Source organism: Physeter macrocephalus, unplaced genomic scaffold, assembly GCF_002837175.3.
Source record: "Physeter macrocephalus isolate SW-GA unplaced genomic scaffold, ASM283717v5 random_1269, whole genome shotgun sequence".
NCBI classification, from domain to species: Eukaryota; Metazoa; Chordata; class Mammalia; order Artiodactyla; family Physeteridae; genus Physeter; species Physeter macrocephalus.
In genome coordinates this window covers 1-16,112 of record NW_021146419.1, presented here as the reverse complement: position 1 = coordinate 16,112, position 16,112 = coordinate 1, and the positions used below count along the sequence as shown (strand labels likewise).

General features: G+C 61.5%; 2 protein-coding genes across 2 annotated transcripts in view; one reads left to right on the top strand and one right to left on the bottom strand.

Annotated features, from left to right (window-relative positions):
• CFD (complement factor D) overlaps nt 1-588 on the top strand; it is a 2,627-nt gene extending 2,039 nt beyond the window's left edge. The window contains exon 5 of the mRNA XM_007130147.4: nt 368-588. Coding sequence (XP_007130209.1) covers nt 368-529 — 162 coding nt within the window. The 3' untranslated portion in view covers nt 530-588. The remainder of the gene's footprint in view (nt 1-367) is intronic.
• A 3,921-nt stretch (nt 589-4,509) lies between these two features.
• On the bottom strand, nt 4,510-16,068 carry LOC102993685 (mediator of RNA polymerase II transcription subunit 16). Its single transcript, XM_028486634.2, has 12 exons — nt 15,319-16,068; nt 14,560-14,665; nt 12,435-12,590; nt 11,444-11,655; nt 10,470-10,676; nt 9,311-9,521; nt 8,735-8,868; nt 8,362-8,554; nt 7,645-7,861; nt 6,428-6,511; nt 5,777-5,919; nt 4,510-4,641 (listed from the first exon to the last, which is right to left on the bottom strand). The coding sequence occupies exons 1-11, from the start codon at nt 16,066-16,068 to the stop codon at nt 5,793-5,795; spliced, it is 2,397 nt and encodes a 798-aa protein (XP_028342435.1). The 3' UTR covers nt 4,510-4,641; nt 5,777-5,792.
• Between the last annotated feature and the right edge of the window lie 44 nt (nt 16,069-16,112).

The window sequence follows — 16,112 nt, the reverse complement described above, 5'->3', positions numbered from 1 at the left end:
GTAGGGTCAATGACACAGACTGTGTGGGCGTGGCTGGCCTGAGGTCTAGGCAGGGTTGGGAGGAGAGGTGGGATCTGGAAGAGGGTGCGGACGAGTTGGGGCCCGTGCTTGGAGAGGGCCAGGAGTGGGGCAGGGTCGGAGGAGGGGGCTGCTCCACTTCCGTGGGACGGAGTGCGAAGTGGAGCCTGGAGAGGGGCGGAGCCGAAAGCCGGAGGACATGGGGCCTTGGTGGGCGGGGCCTGAGATTGACGAGCAAGGGAACTGTTGGGACCGGCGGGCTGAGGGGAATTGCAGCAGGCGCCGGTGGAGCCGGACCGGACGCCTGCGACGGCCCTGCACCGGACCTCATGACATCGCTCCCTTGCAGGGTGACTCTGGAGGCCCGCTGGTGTGCGGCGGCGTGGCCGAGGGGGTGGTCACCTCGGGCTCACGTGTTTGTGGCAACCACAAGAAGCCTGGCATCTACACGCGCTTGGCGAGCTACGTGGCCTGGATCGACGGAGTGATGGCTGAGGGCTCAGCTGCCTGAGGAGGACCTGAGGGGCGGCGGTCACGGGGGCCCGAGCAATAAAGTCATCCACTCCTGCACCCGGTCCGCCTTTACAGATTGCACGCTGCGTGAGGGAGCGAATGGAGGCGAGCCAGACTGAGGGGGGCGGCAGCGTCCTGGTAATGCGGTGCCAGGAGGTGACCCAAAGGCTGAGAGACGGCGTGCCTGGCGTAGGGATCTTCGGGGACAAAAGTCCGGAGACCCCACGCCCTTCAAGACGGGCTGGAGCTGCCAGGAGTCGCTTCACGACTCGGCCACGCGGTGGCGCCCTCACTCTCCCCTGGAAATTGGAGAGACGCCCGGAGACCCAGGGAGGGGCACGAGTGGGGGTGGGTGTCCCCTTGGTCCTTGCTTCCCGAGCAGAAAGTGAGGGCCTGCTGTGTGCAAGACCCTGCTCTGGGCTGAGATCTAGGTACACAGAGAAGTTGTGTTCTTAGGACCCGTGTCCCAAATGGGAAAACAGGCTCAGAGAGGCAGTGCGACTCTCCTGACGTTACACAGAAGTTCCTGAGGTCACACACAAGCTCCCGAGCAAAGCCTGGAAATAAGCGCAGAGCCTCAGGGCCTGCGTTCATAGGCCATCCCCAGGTGCTGCGCGGTTCACTGAGCGAAGCTGACTGCTGCCCCAGAGCAGATCCACTGATTGGAGGCCCAGGGGACTCACTGTCCTCCTGGGTCTGTTTACCCTTTGGGGAGGTGACAGGGCAGAACCCAGGTCCTGAGGCCCTGTGCCCTCTCTCCCATTTGGACGAGGGGCCACTGAAGCCCAGCACCTACTAGGCCCCAGGTGTTAAGCCTGGTCCACAAAGGGGGTCTCTGACCTCTCTTTGGTCGAGGAGACTGAGGGTCTGAGAGGTGGTCGTGTGCCCCACCAGGGGTTGGAATTGGAACCTATGGCCAGTTTTTGTTTTTCTGCTATGGAGCGTTCATTCATATGGAAGCACTTGCTGAGTGCTTACTGTGTGTAGACATAGCTGAGACCCAGCCCTGCTCATAGGAACCGGGTCAAATATTCCATTGCACAAGATGGAACTCATGAGTCATCCTGAAGACAGGCCTGGGGTTCTCCTCAGCATACTCAGGAATTTCGTGTGGAATTTAAGAAGCTGTTCACATTTAAATGAGCAGGGAAAGGGAAACATAACTGCTGGTCATTCCGCCGTCACAGACTCATTCATCCCATAGGTATTTTCTGAATGAAGCGATGACACCAGGAAGTGGCCTTGAAATGATCCACTTTGGAGGTGGCATGGTAGGATTACCTACCAGATTTAGCAAATAAAAATACAGCATGTCCAGTTACATGGGAATTTCAGGAAAACAACAAATACTTTTTATATCTCATGTAATATTTGGGACAGATTTAGACTAAAAAAGTATTCACTGTTCACCTGAAATTCAGATTTAACTGTCGTTCTGCATCTTACCTGGCACCACTAGTGGGGCTACAGACCAGACTAGGCCGTCCGTGTTGGTGAGCCGGGGCCCTGAGGTCAGAGCAGGACCAGATGGAGTGGGTGGGGCAGGCAGAGGGGGAGGGGTCTGTGGGTCTCCAGGCAGGAGACACAGGCTCCATGCTTTCTACCCCATGGGGGGTTTCTGCACTTACATGAAAACTCAGAAGTCCCCGTGACACAGCCATCTGAGAGCCCTGTGACCCTGCAGGGCCTCTTCTAGCAATCTCCCCACAGATACTGGGGGAGGGGGAGGGGACAACCCTGAGCCACAGGGGAGGGGAGCGTGCAGGGAGGGTGGCCCATGTGGCCGTGCCCCCCACTGCAGACGGGAGCCCACTTGCCACGGGGAGTCAAGGGCAGCTTCCCGCTTCTACTTCTGGAGGATGGCGGCCTTGGCCTCCTCACCTGCACCTGGGACCCGTGGACCTGGCTCTGAGGAGGCTGAGGGCACAGTGGACACGCAGCCCGACGGACTGACCTGCCTCTTCCTGTCACAGTAACACCTGCCCTTGTTGACCCCACGGGGGGGACCTGTGTGGACACATGGTGGGGGCAGGATGGGGGGCAAGGGAACATCCCCACCCACAAATCCCCTCCCAACCTGGAGGAACATTCCAGCAGGGCCCTCAGCACGTGCCCCCCCCCCGCAAGGTCCCCAGATGAGACCGACGCTTCTGGACAGCCGGGCCCACTTATGCCCAGTGGTCTTGTCACAGCAGTTCACGGAGCGTTCTGGTTATCCGCTGCTGTGTAACAAACTGCCCCAAACTCGGCGACGCTGAGTCATCCCCGTTCGCCACTCACTGCGCTCACCTTGTGCGGGTCGGGGTCACAAGGATGTGGGGGTTGGGGCGCGTGTCCCTGTCCCACCACCTAGATGACCAGAGGCCTGGAGGCTCCAGGATAGAGGCCCAGGAGCCAGGTCGGTTCCCGCCAGCCTCAGGGTCACCCGGGGCCACTTCCCCTGCACAGGACAGGTGGGAACAGGTGTGAGCCCCAGACCCAAGGGGAGGAGATGCGGACCCACCCTCCAGGGAGCGTCCAAAGATGGTGGCCGGGGTGTAAATGCCCACAATTTAACCTGAACCGATGAAACATGAGTGCAAGAAACAGGTTCATTTTTCTAAGACAAATAACTGGTTTAAAGACTTCAAATGACTTGAGAAACACAAGTTGCTTAAAAAAACATAGTCAAATGGGGTAAAAGGCTGAGAAAAAATATGTAGGAACGTGGACCACATGCCCCTCGACCAGGGAGGCCCCCCTGGGTCCCCTTTCCCCAAGGGGACAGAAGGCGGCGGCAGCAGCACGGGAGGTGAGTCGAGGCAGGGTGTCTCCACCCCTCCCGGCACGGCCAGCAGCTCCGGGTCCCCACAAGTCCCTGCAGAAGCACCTCTCGGACGGCAGGACCTAGACGCCAAGTGCTGCTGCCGCAGGTGGGCGGGCCAGCAGGGAAGCGGCCCCTGGCCCAGGTAATGGGGCCCCTGGAGCGCTGCCAGCCCCTGAAAGCCCGACAGACACCGCTGCCGCGTGTTGACCTCAGCAGGGCACCCGGCCGGCCTGCCCTCCCTTGCGCCTCCAGAAGGAAAACAAGAGAAGCAATCACCACTTAACAGGCAGGCGCCATGCCCGGGCCTGCGGGGAGCCAGGCATAATGGGTGAAGCGGCTGCTGGCGAAGCAGGACCCCTGGGGGCGGCAGGAGCTCAGGAAACCCGGGAGAGGGGGAGGGATGCAGAGGGAAAGCAGAGACAGAGACACTCCTGTGTGCAGGACCCAGGTGGCGGGGAGCAGCCCCCACCCGCTCCAGCCCACCGCTCCCCCCACGCAGGGACCCCTGTGCCTGGCAGACACTAGGTGCTCAATAAATGCTGACAGAGCAGGAGAGCAGCACACACGGGCAGAACCACATGCCTGTGGAGGGGGAGGGAGGCTCCGGGGGCGAAGGGGCTGCCGGGTGGCACCCAGGGCACCGACAAGACACCAGCCACCCAGTGGGGACGTTTACTGGGCCTGCCCAGGTCAGAGACGGCAGTCGCGAGGGCTCAGCAGTGACAGGTACAGGTGAGGAACCCGAAGCAGACGCCCGGGCTGGTGTCACTGACAGTGGCCACTAGACACCCTGCAGGTTCATGTGGGATGTTCTGAAGGACAGAGACCTGAGCTGTCCCGGACCCTCTGAGGTGGGACCTGGGAAATCCAGGGCGGTCACTGCGCTCTGGGGTCCCAGGGATCGGGACACAGCCGTGGCTCTACCCGGGGCAGTGAGATCCTCAGGGCAGGCCCAGGCCTGTCTCAGTCACCACCTGTTATGGTGGCCATGTGGCCAGGCCCTCCACCCGGATCCGCCAGTAGGCTCCGAGGAAGAAAGAGCAGGGCCCGCTGGGCCGAGGGTGCCAACTTGAGGCTTCAGGCCGTGTCCTCACCTGCCCTGCCGGTTACAGAGGTGCTGGCGCAGCTGATAAGGGCCCAAAAGCATAGTTCAAGGGTGGCATTGTCTCACACACCCAATGAAGGTCTGGAGTGCGTGGCTGCTCTGTGACCAGCAAGGGGACAGCATGCCTTTCCTTTAAACCCATTGGGAATCCACTGACATTTTGCACAGCAAAGGAAACCATAAACAAAACGAAAACAACCTACGGAATAAGAGAAAATATTTGCAAACGATGCGACCAACAAGGGCTTAATTTCCAAAACACAAAGCTCATACAACTCAATATTAAAAAAACAACCCATTCCAAAAAATGGGCAGAAGATCTAAATAGACATTTTTCCAGAGAAGACATACAGATGACCGACAGGCACATGAAAAGATGCACAACATCGCTAATTATTAGAGACCTGCAAATCAAAACTACAACGAGGTATCACCTTACACCACTCAGAACGGCCATCATTAAAAAGTCTACAAATGACAAATGCTGGAAGGGGTGTGGAGAAAAGCGAACTCTCCTGCACTGTTGGTGGGAATGTAAATTGGTGCAGCCACTATGGAAACAGTATGGAAGTTCCTCAAAAAAACTAAAAATAGAACTACCATATGATCCATTCCTGGGCAAATGTCCAGACAAAACTATAATTCAAAAAGACACATGCACCTCGATGTTCACAGCAGCACTATTCACAATAACCAAGACATGGAAACAATCTAAATGTTCATCGACAGATGAATAGATAAAGAAGATATCGTATGTATATATATATATATATATATATATGTTTATATACACACACACACATATACACACAACAGAATATTATTCAGCCATAAAAAGAATGAAATAATGATATTTGCAACAACATGGATGGATCCAGAGATTATCATACTAAGTGAAGTCAAATATCATACGATATCATTTACATATGAAATCTAAAATATGACACAAATGAACTTATTTACGAAACAGAAACAGACTCAGACATAGAACACAAACTCATGGGTACCAAAGGAGAGAGGGATAAATTAGGAGTGTGGGATTAGAAGATACACATTGCTACATATAAAAGAGATAAATGACAAGGTCCTATGGTATAGCACAGAGAACTATATCCAATATCCTGTCATAAACCATAACGGAAAAGAGTAGGAAAAAGAACGTGTATGTATACATATATGTATATATATAAATTTATATACTGTTATACACCAGAAACTAACAACCTTGTAAATCAACTACAACAGAATTTTTAGAAAAGTTATGCAATGAATAATTAAAGACCATATTCACCAGACAAGAAAAAAAAAAAAGAAAAGAAAAATAATCCACTTACAGGGGCCTGGGCGCAGTCAGGGGTAGCTGAGGGGCATCCGCCACCAGAGCCCTCCACACAGGCAGTTCTTGATCCAGCGCTGCTCCCACTGTTTGACGGCCGTGGTCTTGTTGGGTGACTTGAGCATGGTGACACAGCCGCACCTGTGGGCAGAGTCAGGAGGGTGGGGCACTAGGCAAGGTTGGGTGGTGGCCACAGGGCACTTGCACATGCTGTTCCACCCCAGGAACGCTGTTCCCTGCAGCCCCCACTCCCCCCACACTGATCTAATTCCTCCACATCCTTCCGTCCCACCTCAGATACCACCCCCTCACCTCCCTCAGTGGACAGAGGAGGGGTTGTGGGTCCGAGTCCTGGCTCAGTCCATCCCTAGTGGTGTGACCCTGGGGTCATCTGGCAGCACTCGGGGCCACGTTTGCAAAGCGCAGCACTGCTGCAGTCACTCCTTCATGTCTGCACTTGTCAGGTCACTGGGAGCCCCTCAAGGGCAGGCTCGGGTCAGCCGCTCACGGCTGGGCCACCCAGGCCCTTTATGAAGACCGCCTGGGGCACCCGCTCGGCAGCCCCACAAGGGAGGCACTCCGGGACCCCTGTTCCCAGGCGGGAAACCGCCGGTGGCAGAGTGGGCCCGGCGTCTGCTGCAGCGCTCACCTGGTGCAGGCCTTGCAGGCCTCCGTGGGGTAGGCGCCCAGGTGCAGCCTCCGCAGGTGGTCCATCTTGGGCTGGCCTGGCGCCCTGACGGAGAAGGGCATGGGAGGGGCTCGGGGGTGTACGCGCGCGCACGCGCACGCACGCGCACGCACACGCACACGCACGCGCCAGCACAGGTCCATCTCCTAAAGGCAAAGCGTGCGTGACGCACACTCGCCGGGGAACCGGGAGAGTCCGGAAGCGGGGCTTCTATAAGCCCTCCGTCCACAGACCCCCGGCCCGGGGTCGGGGTGGCGGCCCAGAACCGCCGCGACGTCTGAGAGCCTGGCGCCCAGAGCCCGCCAGAGAGGACCTGGGGCTGGGGCGGGTCGGCCTGTTGTGCTCGTATCACACGTTTGAAAACTTCTTGAGAGTGTGAAACCCCTTGTGCGACCAGCCACCTCTCCCTGTAAAGTTTTTTTCTGAAACCCAAGCACAAACCACACCGTGTGATTCATCAGGCTGTGATTCATCAGGCTGTTCCTCCCACGGCGAGACATGCAAGAAAGTGCGGAAGGTGGAGAAGCAAGGCCCAGAGCGCTTCCCGGGGAGGCTGGGACGCGAACCTCCGCTTGGGGATTCATCGCTCGACCACTATTTCAGGCAGGCGGCCCGTGGGGTGCTGGGTTTGGGTCCTGGCCGGCTGCCTCCTGACCGCATCTCTGAGGTTCAGTTTCCTCGTCTGTTAAATGGGGACAAACCCCCACCCCAGGGCACTGCAGGGCAGTCGTGAGCTCACTCATTAGGGGTGGGCTGTCCAGACCCCACACATTCCAAAGAATAGCTCCTGAGGTCACCTCTAAGCCCTGGGAGGTCTGCCTGAGAGGGTTCTGATTCCCTGGGGCCTTGGGCCCCACCAGGCAGTCCAGGCTGCAGTGCGATTTACAGTGGGGGACTGGGGCGTCAGCTTGAGCTCTGAAAGGGCTGGAGCCCAGGTAACCAAGGTCAGCCACGTGGGGCCCTCCAGGCAGGCGGTGACAGACCAGAGGGAGGATGATGTCACCCAGACAAGCGAGGGCACAGATCAGCACAGGCTGAGGCGACTGGATGGAGGGAAGTGACCAGGAGGGGAGAGAAGGTGGAGATGGGGGAGTCTCGGGAGCAGCACTGAAGTCAGGCTGGAAGGAAGCAGCGGCCACAGCATGTGCAAAGGCCCCGAGGCAGAGATGGGCACGCACCTGATGAGGCCGTCCAGCTGCAAGCTGGTGGCACTGCCGGGCAGAGCGGGAGGCTTGCCGAAGTGCAGACGCAGGGGCTGCTTGGGCTGCAGGCGGCTGACGAGGCCATCGCTGACAGGCAGCCAGTCCAGGCTGGGGATGAGCAGCTGGCTGGGCAGCAGGCAGCACTCGTCAACGAGCGCCTCATCCGGCTCGCTCGTGGGGCCCTCATCGCGGCCTGCGGGGAGGGGACCACGGGGACATCTTGCTCAGCAGCCTTGCCCAGAGTGCTGCCCACCCAGGAGGCATCATGGCCTCCTCAGAGCTCACAGAGCACCAGGCACAGGCCCCAGCCCTGCCCCGACTTCCTGAGTGGCCCTGGGACGCTCCTTCCCCTTCTCGGGCCTCAGTCCTCTCCTCTGTAAAATGGGGACCCACTTATTCATTTAAAAAATATGCAGCGAACACCGGGTGCCCCTCCTGGCATCACGGATGCGACAAGGACAGAGCCTGGCCACAGAAACACACGACCTGGTGACACAAGACAAACAGGTGCCTAAGAGTGGCTGATGTTAAACGAGCACACACACTCTGCCTGGACCTGTGCTGGGTGCTGGGGGAACAGTGGGGGCCACGACAGAGCCAGTTTGACCTGTGGGAGCTTATATCCTGGTGCGGGGACTCGGCCAGGGCTTGTATTTTGGTGGCGGAACGATAGTAGAGAGCTGGGTGTCTTACAGCAGATCCAGAGCTTGGTGAGCAGGCGGAAGAGCAGGGACATGCTGTCCTGGGTGTCAGAGGTGGCCGTGTACACAGGCAGGCAGCTGGGCTTCAGCAGGCCCCAGATGCGGATGACGACCATCAGCTCCCGCAGCATGCCCAGCGACGTGCCGTCCCGCAGGAAGCTGTGGCCCGGCCGCAGCGGGGAGCCCTATCGGGAGAAGGGCTCAGGTTGCTTACTTCAGCGTGTGCAGCACCCTAGGACCTCAGCAGGTCCTGGCGGGAGGGGTCTTCTGGGAGGGGCAGGGTCAGGGAGGTGGGGCTTCAGGGGACAAGGCCAGGGGTGGGGCTCCTGGGGGGGTGGGGCTTCCAAGCAGGAGCGCAGGCGCACCTGGTTGGGCAGACTAGCCAGCAGGTAGAGCACGAAGTCGCCCACCCACTGCAGGAGCTGCTGCAGCGCCTGAAGCGTGTTCATGTCCAGGACGAACTCCTCCGTCTTGAGGTTGATCATGACCTTGTCAATGTCTGGGAGGGGACAGGCAGTCAGGGGCGGCCAGAACCTCACAAGTGCGCCCATCAGCACGCACGGTGAGCTGGGCCCACCCCCATAGGCCGACACCAACGTCATGAACAAGCAAATGAGGGATCGTCATGAACAAGCAAATGAGGGATCGGCCTGGCTAAGCCTGGGACCCCGGAGGGCGGGGTTGGAGGGAGGGGCTCTGGGTGTCCACCACTGGCCTTCAGATCGCTCTGCCTGCCCCTCGGACCCCCTGTGCCGGGCACCCTGCAGCTCCCGCCGGCCTCCAGGCCTCCACACAGGCAGTGCCCCTGGGGACGCCATCCCCAGGCTGGATCATCTTTGTTCCCGTTAACGCCCACCGCGTGTCCCCAACACCCCACACGTGCGTGACGGCCGAGGGGTTCTCAGCAGCCAGGGCGGCCCGCAGGACAGGGGAGGACCCACCGACGTCCGTGATCTTGGCGCAGATCTCCGTCAGCCGGTCGCCGGGACTCTTGTCGGGCGTGTTGAGCACGTGCGGGCGCAGCAGCGACTTGAGCGTGGAACTGGCGGCGATGAGGAAGAGCTTGGCGTGGTACTCGCACACGCGGGTCACTGCGCAGGGCGACAGCTTGCAGAGCGAGGCCTTCATGGCCAAGATCCGGGTAGAGAGGACCTGGGGGGCGGAGGGTGTGAGTGGGCGGGGCACGCACCTGAGGGGCCGCGGAGAGCGAGGCGCTGGGCCAGCCGGGCAAGCCGCTAACCCCCTCTGGGCCTTGCCCTCCTCGTGGCGGAACCAGGTAGGAGGACCTTCCTCACAGGATGGCAGGGTCTCAACCTGCGGGCGCGTGTGCCCCAGGGGCCCGAGGGACACACCTGGGACACCTCACGACTGGGGGCGCTCCTGGCATGAAGTGGGTGGGGCCACACATGCAGCTCTACCCCCCCCACAGTTCCTGAAACCTGTTGTCTCCCAGGATGACTGGAGAACTTAAAGCATAAAGATGCTTGCATACAGGGAATCCCCTGGTGGTCCGGTGGTTAGGACTGCGCTCTCACTGCAGAGGGCCCAGGTTCAGTCCCTGGCGGGGGAACTAAGATCCCCCAAGGCATGAGGGGTGCGGCCAAAAAAAAAAAAAAAATGCTTGCACGCGGCTCTGCCCGATAACGAGATCTGATCACTCCTGGCGTCCCTGGCTCTGAACCCAGCTCCGTCCTGCGCTGTTCCCCGGGTCGGGCCCAGCACTCTCACATCTCAGCAGGCTGCTAATGGGAATGGGATCTCTCCTTCCTGTTTTCTCCTCGACGGCTGGCACAGAGGACAACTTCAGATTCTTAGCAGCGCTGACCCCTACAGCTGCCCCACTGAACTCAGGGGGCTCTGGGTTTTACAGGCGTGCCACCATGGCGTCTGAGCGATCAGCTCTCCCTGGCTCGCCCGTCTGTAAAATTCCCGTTTAGTGCTCTTATCGCAGAAGCAAAGGCCTCCAAAGCCACCCAGAGGCAGGTGGCGTCAGGCCCACAGCCACGCACTCCCGGGCTGAGGCGGCAGCGAGAGGTGGGCCATCTGGCCTGCAGGTGACCCTGACGGAGGGACCAAGCAGCAGCCAAGGGGGGCGGGCACCTGCTGCAGCTCGGCCTTCTGGCGCGTATACTCCTCATGCAGCTTCTCCACCAGGCTCTGCACCATGCTGGGCTGCACGTGCAGCAGGATGTCCCACCAGTCGTAGCCGGTCACCATGCAGTACTCCAGCAGGAAGAGCAGGTGCCGCAGGGCCAGCCCCGCGTCCAGCGAGTGGCCCATGGAGGGCGAGATGCGCAACATGCTCAGCTGCGGAGGAGAGGGCGGCGAGTGAGGGGGCGGGGCCCGAGGGGCAGCTAGGGGCAGGGAGGGCACAGCCGGTGCGGGGTCCAGGCCTCCCCGCCGGCCTGTCACACGGGAGGGCTGCAGAGCCACAGCCCAGCCACGCGGCATGAACGGGGGCCACAAGCCCCAGGTTTCCATAGCTGTGGCGATTCCCACATAGGGCCTGAAGGGCCTCCTAGCCGGCAGGGTGCCTGTCGGGTGACAGGGCCTGCAAGTCCGCTCGGGGGCCGTGTAGTCCCTGGGAACACAGACCTCGTGCTGCAGAGAAGCCCAACCCACCACCCAGAGACCCCGAGGACAGGGCCGGAACAGAAGTCACAGGGTGCCCGAGAGCAACGCGCAGGAGCGCACTGCGGGGGGCGGGGGGGGCACACGCACGCGGGTGTGAGCGCGCAAACGTGTGCACGTGTGCGAACGTGCCAGCGGGACAAATGTGACGTGTGAGCGTACAAGCGTGTGAATGAGCGTGCCAACACGTGGGCGGGTGTAAGCCAAAGCGTGAGTGTGTGAGTGGCTGTGAGGCCGCCCGCCCTCCTGCCGGGCCACGGACAGGTTCTCCTGGGAACCAGGAGGCCGACCCGCAGAGCACCTGCCGCGCACGGGGGGCCTAGGACTCCCTGACATCAGGAGCAGCACCCTGAGGGCCCCCACTTCCTGAGCACGGCCGCCCCCCCACAGAGAGCAGCACGGGGACCCCGCCTCACCCTCGGTCCCCCCGGGACAGCACTGACCCTGCCGTGGTTGTCGATGCCCACGAGGGCCAGGGAAGTCCAGGAGAGCTGCATGGCCTTGAAGTGGACGGCGGGGCCCGTGGCCCGAGGGCGCTTGATAGCCGGCTCGTCCACGGAGCGGGGGGCTGCGGAGCTATAGAAGATGGCCATGGTCTGCAGCGAGAGCCGGTGCACGATGTGGACGCTGCCGTCATGGAAGGCCAGGGCCAGCCCTGGGGGCACGTGTAGGGTCAGGCGGCCGAACCCAGCTCCGGACGACGGGAAGGGGCTGCCACCACGCCCAGCAGAGGCTGTGCTAAGGAGCGGCGTGAGCCCCGAGCCACCGGGGTGCACCACCCCCCAGTGGGGTCCAGTCCTGGCTAATCGGCCCCCGAATCGGTGGAGCAGGCTGCACCCTGTCTGGGCACCTCTGCCCCGCTCCTCTGCGCCCGGCACTAAGTTTGGCCGACGTGAGGCAACAGGTGACTTCCAGGGGGACGAGTGGGAGGGGCGGGCGGAGAGGACAGCAGATGGAAAGGGCCTGGGCCTGATGTACACAAAGGGCCCCGGGGCGGAACGGAGGCCAGTGAGCTCAGCGGCTCCTAGAACCCAAAGCCCGTAATCCACAGCAGGGGGCTGGGGGGCTGCCCTGGGCCGGCACCAACACGGCCAGCCTGACTCACCCAGGGTCACAGACGCCGGGGCCCAAAGCCAGAATCGCCACCTGAGCTACTACAACGGGGATGGGGGTGGGCACGGGAGGGAAGCTTATGTGGAAAGTTCTCCCCAAGTTCCCAGCCTCTCCCCTGTGGACTGCTAACAGCCCTCTACATGGTAAAGAGCACAGCTTGACGGTGGCCTCACAGCCCTGTGAGCCCATCAGGTCCTGAAAGCGGCACCCTCGTCCCCAGTGCGGCTGACGTGAGGTCGGGGGCCAGGCTCCCGGGACCCTGTGACGGAAGCCCAAGCTCAGGGGCCGCCCACGTCCCCCGGGGGCTCTGAGACACCATACCGAGGCCGGGGTAGAACTGGGTGTCGCTGGCCACCTTCAGGTCAGTGTTGGTGAGCGAGATGGGGAGCTTGGGCAGCGCCACGGCGGACACGCGGTCCAGGTCATTGGTGGCCGACAGGATCCGCCATTTGAGAATCGTGGGCTGTTTGTCACCAACTAAAAGGGGGTGGTGGGGACAGAGAGCAACAAAATGAAGACAAGAAGTGGGGGTGGGGGAGTGAACTGAGAGGTTGAGATTGACATATATACACTAACATATATTAAATAGATAATGAAAACCTGCTGTATAAAAAAAAAAATAAAATACAAAAAAAAAAAAAAATGAAGACAAGACAAACACAAGGGTGGACCTGACGCAGCACCCTGCCCCTCCTGGAGACCCAGTGAGCTCACGTGACTGGGGGGGGAGAGGCAGGGGACCCCAAAGGATCCGGTCCTGGGCCTTCACGGGAACAGGTGGAGGCACCCGCCTGGGCCACGAGGCTGTTAGCTGGCGGGGGCAGCTCCACCTTGTCCCCTCGAAGGAGCCGACGTGCTGAAAAGGGGAACCCACCCCCGACCCTGCCACCACACAGACCCCAAAACTCCCCAGCGACTCGGCCGGCTTGCGCGGGGTTCTGTCTCTGTGGCCTGAGAGGTCCTGGGTGGAACCCCAGCTCTCCCCATAAGCTGGACCGACAGGTGGCCAAGACGGGCCCCTCACTGCGCCCACACCCTCGGTGTGATGATGAAGCCCCCCAGCAAGGGGTGGGGTGGTTCCCGTCAATCTGGGCTTGGCCCCCGGCACTGCGGGCGTGATGTGAACAGAGGCTCCAAGGTGACACTGAGGTGAGCCCGGGCGCCCAGCCAGTGGCCAGCACCCCAGCTGCCCGGGGGCAACGGCAGACACACGGAACCAGGACGGAGCAGCGGAGGCGGCCTGGCCCAGCACCCTCCGGGCTGTGGTTCTGAGCCAGAGTTTGGGGCTGGTGTGTGACACGGCAAAGCTGGCTGTGACAGCACGCCTCTACCCATCTGCCCTGAGAGCTCTTCCCTGGACAGCCCAGCACAAAGGGGCTCTTGGCAAACATCATCCCACAGGGAGACCGAGGCCCAGAGAGGGACGACGCTGAGCACGGCTGTAAGAGTGACAGCTACGGCGATGCCCAGGGAGGGAGGGTGAGCAGGCCAGGCACCCACGCCCAGCCTGGCGGCCCCGGCCATTCCTAGCTTACAGAGGGGAGCGGCCACTGTCAGAGGCTGAGCTGCTTGCCCGAGTCCACCTGGACCCACGTGTCCACCCAAGTCAGGCCAACCCCTGGAGCATGACCTGGACGGTGGATAGCAGACCGGGGGCCTGAGGGGGAGGATGGGCTGGCGGGGGGCACTTAAGGCAAAGGCAGGGAGGTAGGAGAAGAAGAGGCAGATCCAAGAGCCCGCAGGCCGTGCGAAGCTACGATGAGGGGCGGGGTGGGGGGAGGAGGTGTGGGTGAGCTCAGCACAGGCCCTGCCGGCACTCGGACACCTGCATCAGAACAAGGCTCTACCCGCTGACGGGGCGTGACGACCCTTTCATGTGAGATGTGGTCCCGCTTGTGACAAGGTCCCAGGGTGTGCGTGGGGGCCATGACCCGCCTGACGGCCGCGCCCACAGCTACCAGGACAGAGGAGGGACGAGGGAAGGGCTGGGACCCCTTGTGGCCCTGCTGCCCCACGGGGTCACTCAGGAAAGGCAGCATGACCTTCTTCACATTTAATTCCTCCGAGGCCACATGCAGCAGCTTAGGCAACCACCTGCGGGCAGACCTAGCCTCAAGGGGCCTCTCGACATGGCCGCTCGGCCACTCCAGGGCCAATAGCGCTGCCATCAGCGGGAACACGCCCCGTGTGGCCACAGGTTCACCCTTGGCTTCCAGAGAAGTAACTTTTCTGGCTTCCCAGCCACACAGGGGTCAGGACGGGGGCCAGTCCTGGTGGGGGACTCGGGGCTCCGCGTGGGTGCAGGGACAGAGAGGGAGGGAAGGGAGCGGCAGGCGCGTTCTTGGCGCGCTCAGGTCACCCCCGTGCCTCGCTCTACCCTAGGGCTCCCAGAGGGCCCCAGGTTCTGGGAGGCTGCGCGCCCCTGGCCAGCCGGAGCTGGACTCACCGGCGGGTGAGAGCTGCTGGAAGATGTTGTTCACGGGGAGCCCCTCCTTGCGCAGAGACCAGCACTCCACCACGCTGCTGGTCTGGCTGGACGCACACAGCAGCACCTGCGGGCGCGTGGCTCGGTGAGGGCCGGGGCCAGCCCCTCGGCCTCCGCGGGCCTCTGGCTGCCCCGCGGGGCTCGCATCGGCGCCCGCCTCACAGCCGCTGCGGATTCCGACCCAGGTACATCCAGCCGGCACCGCACCTGCCCCCCATGATCCCGCCTCCCCTGGGGAAGGCGGTCACTCAAGGCACCCCCGGCGGGAAGCGAGGGGGCCGGGGAAACATACTGGGACTTCATGAAGCTGGGGGCTGATCAGTGCAAGGTTATGAGAGGACCCCGGTGCAGCTGGCTGAACCTCGCCCCCAGAAATGTCCCCGTCCTGGTCCCAGGACCTGTGGATGTGTCACCTCACGTGGCAGAGGGGGCTTCGCAGGTGGGGTTAAGTTGAGGCCCCTGAGACGAGGATGACCCTGGATTCACCGGGGGCCCCAGCGTCATCACAGGGTCCTTATAAGAGGGAGGCGGGAGGGTCAGAGGCCGAGACAGACGGGAGAGGCTGCGCTGCTGGCTGTGAGGATGGCGGAGGGGCCGCGAGCCAGGGGTGCGGCGCCTCTAGAGCCTCTAGAAGCTGGAGAAGGCGGAACCGATGCTGCCCTGGAGCCTCCGCAAGGACCCGCCCTGCCCACGCGTGGGTTTAGCCCCGAGCGGTCCTACCACGGGGTGGCCGGGCGGGCACACCTGCTCTGACATGTCTCGGGCCAGGAACTTGAGGTGGGTGATGGCGGGGAGCCGGTCCCGGCGGTTGAGGTCGGTGGTGCAGCGCATGAAGAGCGAGGGCAGGATCTCGGTGTCGATGCGGCACTTCTCGTTGACGACGCTCACGCACACCTTGTAGAACTGCACTGGGGATGCGCTGCTGCCGTCTGCCGTGGCCACCACGATGTTGCCGCCACCCGTGAAGGCAATGTCGGCCAGGGCCACGCGGCCACGCAGCCGGCACAGGCTCTCCGTCGAGGTCAGCACTTGCCCGCTGGGCTTGAGCAGGGACACGGTGACCAGGCCGCTGACCGTCACCGCGATCCAGCCCTCCATGGGCTTGCCCCCAAACAGCGTGAGCGACGGCGAGAACTTGACTCGGGAGAACTTCTCGCCAAAGCTGGAGGCGCCCGACTGTGGGGGAGGGGGAGGGGTCAGCTCGGGGCAGCCCCGGCCCCCGGCACGCGCTTGGCCTTCAGGGGTCTGCCTTTGTGACCCCAGGACGCCCTTCTGGGAGTCGCACCCTTGGGAACATGGAGGAACCACGTGGCAGAAGCCACGAGAGCGTGAACTTGAGTTCAGATCCTGCCTCAGCCACTCAAGCGCCGTGTGACATGGGCCTCTCTGACCCTCAGTATCCTCATCTGTACGTCCGAGGACCGTGGTGAGAACGACACGGCTAAACACGCGCAGGACAGGACTCACCATGTTTTCCTCACAGGGTCAGACACTCAGTATTTTCAGTTTTGTGA